The following is a 10,077-nucleotide window of genomic DNA, read 5'->3' as shown; positions in this document are numbered from 1 at the left end:
TCCAAAATGAAAAAAATGTTTTGGGTATAGATAAATGTAGCACAAACGCTCAGTAGTTATTTCTGGAAATGATAATTAGTGATGTTTTAGAGCGATAGGAGGAAGGAATGTGTTTTGTGCAGACTTTACTGTCCTGTTTTATTTAGGGGGAAGGACAAGCAGGAAGAACCTTTCTATAGTAAACAATGGCGGCTGTTGGCGGTCAGTTGCTTAGCGACAGTGGATCGCTGAATGACCTCATGTTAACGCTTTGCAAATGCAAGATTTTCACCTGATACAATCACAAACTATGATCTCAGGTGACATAAATCTTGTGCCTGTGTATGTGGGGAGCTGCAGCTTCCAGCACACTTTTCACTATGAACCCAATGCCAGAAATGTGAGGGGACAGCTCAGGCTGACTGCTCTGCCTTATATATGTGTAATGCAGCAGCGCCATCTGCTGGATCTATACAAAGCGTATCTATGGGCATTATTGTCAGCACGGAACCTTAGCGATGTGTCCTTGTTCCTGTAGGGGAAGGGTTATTGTACGGACACGTTACACACATGCTTGGTGTTGTCAATGAATGTCACTTTGCTGGGCTGAGATGCGGTGCAGAGCTATGATGGCGGGGATCTGCAGCCTGAGAGCCATACGGGGCAGTAAGTGGGGCGCACAGGGGGGTAGAGGGGTAATAATAAAGGACTCAACTGACCACACTGATTCTCCAGGGTTGAGAGGCTGCATGTCTTATCATGACACCAGTATTTACCTATGGAAGAAGTGTGCTATTATTATTATTATACACAATTTGTATAGCGCCAACATATTATGCAGCGCTGTACAAAGTCCATAGTCATGTCACTAGCTGTTCCTCTAAGGCAGGGGGTGTCAAACTCTGGCCTGCAACAGCCCTGTTTTTTGGCCCCCAAAGGAATCCTAAATATTAATTGATTAATAGAGCCACTACTGCAATTCCCGGCATCATTCACGTCACTCTGCCTTTGCGTGGCCCCTCATTGGACTATTATCCTGACGCAGGGAATTGTAATAGCGGTGCTATTTCAGTTTCACGTTTGGCCTGCAACTTTGTCTAAGTTTTTAATTTTGTCCCACTGTGTATTGGAGTTTGACATCCCTGCTCTAAGGGGCTCACAATTTAATGTGCCTGTCACAGTCATATGTCGTTACCACAATCTAAGGTCAATTATACAAAGGAAGCCAATTAACCTAACCAAAATGTTTTTGGAATGTGGGAGGAAACCCAGAAAAACACGGGATGAACCTGCAAACTCCACGCAGACCGTGTCCTGGCCGAGATTCAAACCTGGGACCTAGCGCTGCAAAGACCGCTGACCACTGGGGCCACTGAGTCATTTATACTTATTGCCTTGGCTATTCTGCTAACTTTATTATTAATACTATGAATATGAGGCAGGTTGGAGTCTGCACCCTCCATGTTTCTCTCAGATAATGTTTGCAATAAGGAATAAATTACCTTGTGTTCTTCATGTACTGCTATTAAGGGAAGCCCAACACAGTAAAGAGCAGAATATAAAATAAAACTTTGTGAAACTTTGGAATTTCAGCTTAAAAACGTTCTGATCCGTTTGTGATTAAAGTATAACTAAAGTGAAACCGAAAAAAAAGACACCTTTAATCCTGCAAATCTCTCGATGGTGATGGTCCTGCCCTGCGTCTTCCTGGAATTCTTCTTGAGCTGGGCGCCGCCAACTTCTGTTTTCTCCTTCTTCTTTTTCTTGTCTTCTTGGCATAACACCTGATCTCACAATGCGCAGGTGTGAGATCGGGTGACGTAGCCACTGTGAAGGGGGAAAAAGGAGAGCTGATCTCACTGCACTTGCGTTAGATTGACATCTATTTCCATTAATAGAAAAAATGCCCCTTCTGCGCATGTCTGAGATCAGGGCATGTGCAGAAGGAACACCCAGAACTCTGCCCTCCCATTCATCGCCACGGCAATCAAGGCTGAAAGGGAGTGGTGTTGCACCCTTTATTACTATTTTTTTAAAAAATGGTGTTGCACTTAAAAAAATAAAAAATAAGTAACATTTTTACCTTTACATCTAAGGGTTGTCTATCCTTTTATATAAAGTGAAAATGTTGAGTTTGGTTCCACTTGAAATTTAACATAGGACACCTCGTGTGCATTCAGTGTTCCCCACAGAATTGAAGTTTATCCGAGTTAATTAAAGTCATTTAACATGGTCATGTGACCATTAGGTTCTTCTTCTGTAGCACTTCCCTATACTATGGCATGAATTATTAGATATCCCCCCGGCTTTTACATTGCTAGTGTGTCCCTGAGCGGTAATCTTTCTTCTTGTTTACTTTTTCCAGTTGGCTTTGTCCCTTTAGCCAGGGTACACACGTGCAATTATTGTCGTTGGAAAGAAACTTTCACAATCCTTTCCAACGTCAAAAGACTGCACGATGTGTGAACGAGCATTGTACACACAGCACCATTTTTCTCTATGGAGAGGGGAGGGGGAGAACGATGGAGCGGCACCCCATTGCGCTCTCTCCCCTTCACTTTCACTACGATCCGTTCTCGCCTGTGGATCCATCAGGACAGACGATGAGCACTGTACACACGCCAGCGATGAGGCGATTATCGGACGAGAATCATCTGACTTGTGTGTGTAGCCTTAGATTTCATTTAACAAACATCCCCAAAAATACCACACAGTCTTTCTGTTTACTGCTGTCCTGCTACTACCTTTGTTTTGCACCTCCATCTTTTTTGGCTTCTTATAGCTCCTTTGCTGATACCATGGTGGCGGCTGATCATGTGATCTTGTCATCAGTAATTCTTCCAAAAAAAAAAAAAAATAATGAATAAAAAGCAAATGGCCTCCTGCTACCTGATCTCTGAGTATGCATGGCATTGGGTGGAATTATTCTAGTGGAACCTCTGCTAATAATGCAGCTCCTGATCTTGTGCATGTGCAGGATGAGATCAGGTGCAGCCCCTGTGTCACCTGTTCAATCCTGGAACCCCCTCAGATATGTGACGTGGGTACCCAAGGAGACTGGGAGCTTCACCACTTAATCGTCAATGCTGTAGTTAAACTGGAAGTAATAAAAATTTTGGCCTATCAGGAAACTGAGATCGAAATTTTATATGACAGATCCACTTTAGGAATTGCTTTGGCACCCAAGTGACATGACAGGAAGACAGAAATGTAGGGTCCTGCATTTTATATGGTGCCTCTAGTTCTCCAGGGGTGTAGACTGAATGCAGCCGAGGCACCAATATTATTATTACACAGTTTTTATATAGCGCAAACATTTTACGGAGTGCTGTACAAAGTCCACAGTCATGTCACCAGATAATAGTCAGGTCCCTACCATAGTCATATGTCTTTAATACAGTCCAAGGTCAACTTTTTTGGGGGAAGCCAATTAACCTAACTGCATGTTTTTGAAATGTGGGAGGAAACCGGAGTACCCAAAGCAAACCCACACAAACACGGGTAGAACCTGCAAACTCCATGGAGATAGTGTACTGGCCTAGATTTAATCCTGGGACCTAGCGCTGCTAAGGCCAGAGTGCTAACCACTGAGCCAATAGACTATTTTGCTGTAACTTATTTTATTAAAAAAGCAGGGACAGGAAAATGACCATGCAGAATAGAGGTATGCAGAGTATTTACTTATCCCCATCCTTTCCTTATGGAAATGGATCTTAATGAATGCGATGACCTGAGATTCTGTCCCTATGTACACCTTTAGTGCACAGACTCAATCATTAAGTAACAGCCCTTATTTCATGTCACAGATTCAGGAAAGCTGTAGTTTAGAAAGGACATTATGGAGGTAAGTGTGATTAACACATTACACTGACCTTCTATGGACCTTCCCAGAAATCTTTCCTGTAGTTTTCTATTATACATCAGCCCAGCCACATCTTCAAAGAGATTCCATGCAATGTTAGGTGCACCAAGAGCAGCTGGAGAGCAGACGAGTCTGCAAGGGCAGATGTGGTTCTGGCGCCCTGTTGTGCTATATGAGAACTCTGATTGATTTTCGCCTCGTTTTTGTGCTGCCAAAGCAAAATTACAAAGAAAGCAAAAAAATACAGAAAGGACATTCCACCCTCTGTGTTTCCAGCACTTGTTAATGATTCATTTATTTGAGACAATGGTATGTGAGGAGATATATTTTCCTAGTCACTTTCGCTGATTCAATAAAACATCATTTTGTATTTGCTACCTATATTAATGTCATTCTTTTGATATCCTTCAGGGTTTTATTCTGTGGCTACAGCCACTAAACTGACCAATGCTGAGATCTCCCAGAGACGCTCCGCTCTATTTGAAAAAGAGAAGGAGAGGCAGCTGTCCCTGAATCCACTTATAGAGAAGATAGAGGTGGCCCATGTTGGGAAGGCAGATCCAGGAACTGTGTTTTTGATGAACAAGGGGATCTCCACTCCTTACAACTGTGCAATGCGTAAGTATGAAGCCAGTAGAGGCTTTAAAGTCCAATTTTACTTTTGTTTAGAGTAAAAAAACTCTATAGGTGGGTTACCCACACTATTATCAGTGTTCTCCCCAGCCCCTTTTAGCTGGGTGCACCACCCAGCACTGTTCAGTAACCACCCGGCTGTTTGTGGGTGATTACTAAACAGTTGGGTCACAATACTGGGGCTGCCACCCGCCTACAATTTCTTACCACCCGGCTAAAAAACTTTGTACTTGCATGCAATGTAGGAGGGGCTGCCTGGTATTGTCATATGATCCATCTTGATTTAAATATCAAAGAACCAATTATGTGAACAAAAAATGGCATTTTGCAGATGTTTTCTTTAACTTCCTTGTAACTATGAAAATTTTGGACATCCTATACATTGCGCCTGGTTTATCAAAGCTCTGCAAGACTGGAGAAGATAGACTACCCTAAGTGAACCTGGGTGATATAACAAACCTAGAATTGATTTCTGAAAATCGTTTGATATTATTGGCAAATGGTTTTAATTCTGGACCAGATCTATTCCATGTTTGCTGGACTACCCAGGTTCACCTATGATAGTCTTCTTCAGTAATCTTCTCCAGTCCTGCAGAGCTTTGATAAATCAGACTTAATGTATGGAGTACATGCTTTTGTAGAGTAATGCAATCACACTTCGAGATTATTCACACTAATGCCTTTAAATGCATGCACACAGGTTAGCTGTTGTATTAAACAATGCTGACTCAAATCTTAACATTTATCAGAGCATGTTGTTTATTAACATTTCCTTTTTTAAAAAAAAAAACTCTGAAGGTCTTATTTTCAAGGAGAACTCTGGGTGATTTACTTAAAGAATAAGAGGTGATTACTTAGATTACTGAGCTTCAGCTTGGTTCAGTTGTTTGGGCTTCTCTTGCTGAAATTACTTGCTCTGAGCCCACCTCATAATAAACGGTATTTATATAGCGCCAACATATCACATAGTGTTGTACATTAAATAGGGGTTGCAAGTGACAGATACTGACAGTGACACAGGAGGAGGAGAGGACCCTGCCCAGAAAAGCTTAGAATCCAAGATGACATCCAGCATCAAGTACCCCTTTTCTACCCAGCCTTACTATTTCTGGTGTATTCAGTAGTAACATTGCTTGTTCTATATTAAGGTTTGTAAAAGAAGGAAAAGGTTTTATGTTAACTAATAGCATGTTCGTATTGGCACAATATTGGGGAAGAGCAATAAAGATTTAGTAAAGTGAACAGCTACTTGACAAACAGTCTGTACAACATTAGTAGTTCACCTCCTGAATTGGTGTGGATTTTATAATCTAATGTTTTGTTGTTGTGTATATCAGATTTGAAGACGCACATGGGACACCTTGTACATTCATCTTATGACATATAGGTTTCAGTAAAATCTATCGAGATCTTGCATGCTTATCTCATTCATGTCTTACAGGACATCAAATAAAAATATCAGTAAAATCTCTATTTTTCTTTGAGCACTGCATTGTCAGGTCAGCTGGTATGGAAGAAGGAAGGCGTAAAGTCTAGTATGATTGGTGTTTAGAAATGTATAGTACCCTGTTTCTCCGAATATAAGGCACTGTCTTATATTTTTTGAAATGCCAAAATATGCCCTAGGTCTTATTTTCAGGGGATGTTTTTCAAAAATCGGGGGTGGCTTATTTAATGGGGATGTCTTAAAATCGGGGAAACACGCTAGTTGTATGGTTTGGTGTTCAGGAAGTGTCAAAGGTCAGTGTGTGTGTAGTAATGGCAGAGGATGGCAGAAGGGAATGGGGACAGAGAATTCTTTTCCATGATCTTGACATTAGGGTACAAGGTTTTAAAAGTCCAAATATTAATATTAACGTTATCTTGTATTTATTTAGCACCAACATATGACGCAGCACTTTACAAAGTTCATAGTCATGTCACTAGCTGTCCCTCAAAAGAGCTCACAATCTAATGTCTCTACCATAATAAAATGTAATAATGCAATTATTGTGTCTGCAATTCCAACTATTTTTTAAGGGGACGCCAGTTAACTTAACTGCATGTTTTTGGGATGTGGTAGTACTTGGAGGAAAACCATTCAAACACAGGGAGAACATACAAACCCCTGGCAAATAGTGTCCTGGACAAGATTCCAACTTGAGACCTAGCGCTGCAAAGGCTGGAGTTCTAGGCACTAAGTACATTTTACATTTTAGCCAAATGGCCAAGCTGTAAGTAAACATCTCTGTTTTTATTTTCATTCTGCTATGAGATTGTTTTTTCTATTCTGATAATGTAAACCAATAATACACCCCACTGTGCCATTGTGAAGACTTGAAGGGAGCACCAGTGGTGAGGAATTAGAGCTTTTGTTGCTGTGGAGCGATATCATATTATTCCACTTGATAGATGACTAGGTGGTAATTGGTAAGATTCAGACTTGCCTATAGGTACACTAATAAATAAAACCACTGTGTTTCTTGAGATTGATCACTGCTACCAGCCCTGTTTATTTTAGATGTTCGCATAAAAATACACCCTGATTATAGAGGCAACAACAGGCCTTGCTCTATTCCTGACTTTCTCTAACTTTCTAGCATGGGGGGAACCCTTGAAATAACTTTCAGGTCTTTAGACAATTGACCTTCTGTACTTACTATAGCCACAGCTCACAGTATATTAGCATAGTTATCAGTTGGAAGGATGCCTGTTACATTGCTGTGCATTGGAAAGAATATCACCCTTACAGGTAGCTAAAAAGATCATTGGTATCTGTTAAACTGACCTGAGAGACACAAATTACTCAATGCTTGCTGTAGTCACTACTATTTCTGTCCAATAAATACCAAAAGGTTTTTTTTAACAATCATCCCTCTTAATTTCTCAAGGATGAGAATGATAATCATGCGTTGGAGATATGACTTGTTTCCTAATATCTTAATTTCATTCCTCCTCCTCAGCATTTACAAATAAAATACCATTGAATGAAGTTTCTTCTTTTTAGTTGTTACCAGAAACGTTATTGCAAAGTTATACCAAAAGTTTTTCCTTCTCTTCTTCTGGTGACATCTATAAATTGTCGGCTTCATTATCACTTTCATTCTCAGGAACAGTTGTCAATTGAAGAGAGTGAATCAATATAGCAGGGACATAGACAGCAATAAAAACATGACAGAGGCTTTAATCCTTCCCCACTCTTTCCAAAATTAAAACAAAATCCTGGCTGTACATGTATTTTTTTACTGCCACTAGAGGGAGTAAATCTCTTGCGAATGGGAAAGCATCTCATATTATCTAAGCTGCAGGCTGAAAATAAGGAGGAATCAGGCAAGTTTTTAGCAATCGTAATTACTATTGAATTATTATTTTGTTGTTTTGTATTTTGGGTTGATGCAAATTTAAAGCTTAACTCCCACCATTGTCTAAAGACATGCAATATGTATTCTTTCCTAAAGTCTTTTTTAATCTTTTTAAATCTGCAGCTTTTATGAAAATAATTCCTGGTGATCCCTCTATTAAGACCCTTGTTCAGGCACTGCCTGTTATAGGGTGATAGATCTCTGTCCTTATCTTCCATATGTTCTGTGTTGTCCCTAGCTTACACAGGTATGGTCCATGCTGTCACCATTAGAAAACCCACTGTGAAAAATCTATGCAGCCACGGTTGGAGTTCATGCATATAGACAGGAAGAGGCTGCAGAAGATCGTCAATCTGCAAAGGGAAGAAAAACAGGAAAAAAAACAAGAGTATTTTATTAAATTAAATAGCATTTATTCAGCAAGCTAAATGTAATTTCAATTTGATTTTATCTGCATTGAAATGAAGGGTAATAAGCAGTATTATACACTCTCACATGTGAGAGTAACATTTGATTGGCACTTTTTTCATGTTGTTTTGCATGTTTTTGCATGTTGTCACAGATCTATAGAGCAAACACATTTAAATTGGTCTTCAGGGTTGACACAACAAAAACATGTTTCTGTTCTGCATTGTCTTCCTTATATAACTCTTGATAAGTCATTCCTCCCCATGAAATGTTCTCCAATTTGAGAACCTGTATAATTTAAATGAAAATCTTTTGAAGGAAACAGGAAAATATTTCTGCAAAAAGCAGTATTGGTTTCCTGTTTTGAAAATTTTTTTATCTTCATTTTTTCAATCCTTTGAAGTAAAAATTGATTCTACAAAGCTTTTTAAACTGCATTTAATCTATGGCATTGAATGCCATGAAATTACCATACAAATGACTTTTCTTTTTTCTGTTATTTTGCTACAATTTTGTGGCAGTGCGAATGTTTGCAAGATATTTAATTTACTTCATGAGCCGTGCCGTGAGTCTGGTATTAAGTGTTTGCAGTCATGGTCAGTTCACAAATCAGAATTCCACTTTATCCGGCAACCTTCGAGTTTCGTAGAGTCGGAGCGCAGGAACTGTTAATGGACTGTGTCTTCCAGAACGAGCAGCTCCAGTGAAATCTTCAGCTTTTTCCCTGTAGCCTTGACCCTCAATCCTGTCAGGAGATTGGCCTTTGGTCTTCTTTTTTTTTTTCAACATCCATCGTAGCTGTCATGTTCTGTAGCCCTTAGATATTTCAGTTGTCATCGTCAACATTCTGTGTAGTATTTAGAAACAATTGCACTTTACTGCACTCCTCGTGTTGCATGCTTTGTTAAAGAATTAGAAGTCTTGCAGGAGGAGTGGACCCACTGGTGCAGTTTCAGCAGGTATGCAGCTCAATTGTGATTTTGTGAAAGGGCAAAGCTGGTAATTTTTTACCCACAGATCCAGCTGTGCTCTGCTGCAACTTTTCTGGGTTGAATGATATGGGATTTTTTTTTATATTACAGCAAATCTGCTCTATGATCTAGTTCAGGGTTTCTAAACCAGGGTTCCAAGGTTACAATGACCAAATTAAGCCTCTAGGGCCCTTAACTCCAATTTTTTACTTTACATAAAGGTAGACAACCTTTTATATACAGTAAAAAGATCAAAGAAGATGGTGCCGGGCTGAAGAAAAGTACTGGGATGACCCGGAAAGTAAAACCTCCGGATGGATCAATAGATCTGTGGGATTTAAAGGTAAAGCTTAGTACACACGACAATAATTGTCGTTGGAAAGGATTCACGATCCTTTCCAGTGACTAAGGACTGCACGATGCATGAACGAGTGCTATACATACTGCGCCGTTCTGCTCTATGGAGAGGGGGAGAACGACCGAGCTGCACCCTGCTGCGCGCTCTTCCCCCTTTCTTCCATTACGATCGTTCGTCGTCCATCATCCGTGGATCCGCCGGGACGGCCATTCGAACGATTGACACTGTACATACGCCAGATTGTCCTCTGATATCAGCCCTGAGCTGATTATAGGCCCAGAACCATTGAATGTGTGTACATAGTCTAAGTGTGATTTTTTTTATTTTTAGATTGTTCTACTTTAGGTGATTCCAATGATCTTTTTGGCTATCTGTAAGTGCAACTAATGTACTGTGAGCTGTGGATACAGTAATTATAGCAGGATGTCCCTAAAGATCTGAAAATTATTTCAAGGGTTTTCCCCTATATTTAAAAGGTCAAGAAACACTGATCCAGTTGGTGTATGACAATAGATTTCTGAATAA

General features: G+C 40.1%; 1 protein-coding gene across 2 annotated transcripts in view; it reads left to right on the top strand.

Moving 5' to 3' along the window:
• The first annotated feature begins 505 nt into the window (after positions 1-505).
• Positions 506-10,077, top strand: part of MRPL39 (mitochondrial ribosomal protein L39) — a 65,388-nt gene continuing 55,816 nt past the window's right edge. For both annotated transcript variants that reach the window (XM_072432223.1, XM_072432217.1), the window contains exons 1-2: positions 506-645; positions 4,253-4,459. In XM_072432223.1, coding sequence (XP_072288324.1) covers positions 570-645; positions 4,253-4,459 — 283 coding nt within the window. In that variant the 5' untranslated portion in view covers positions 506-569. The remainder of the gene's footprint in view (positions 646-4,252; positions 4,460-10,077) is intronic.

Source organism: Pyxicephalus adspersus, chromosome 1, assembly GCF_032062135.1.
Source record: "Pyxicephalus adspersus chromosome 1, UCB_Pads_2.0, whole genome shotgun sequence".
Classification (NCBI taxonomy): domain Eukaryota; kingdom Metazoa; phylum Chordata; class Amphibia; order Anura; family Pyxicephalidae; genus Pyxicephalus; species Pyxicephalus adspersus.
The sequence above is the reverse complement of the archived record's forward strand: the minus strand, read 5'-3'. Positions and strand labels throughout refer to the sequence as shown.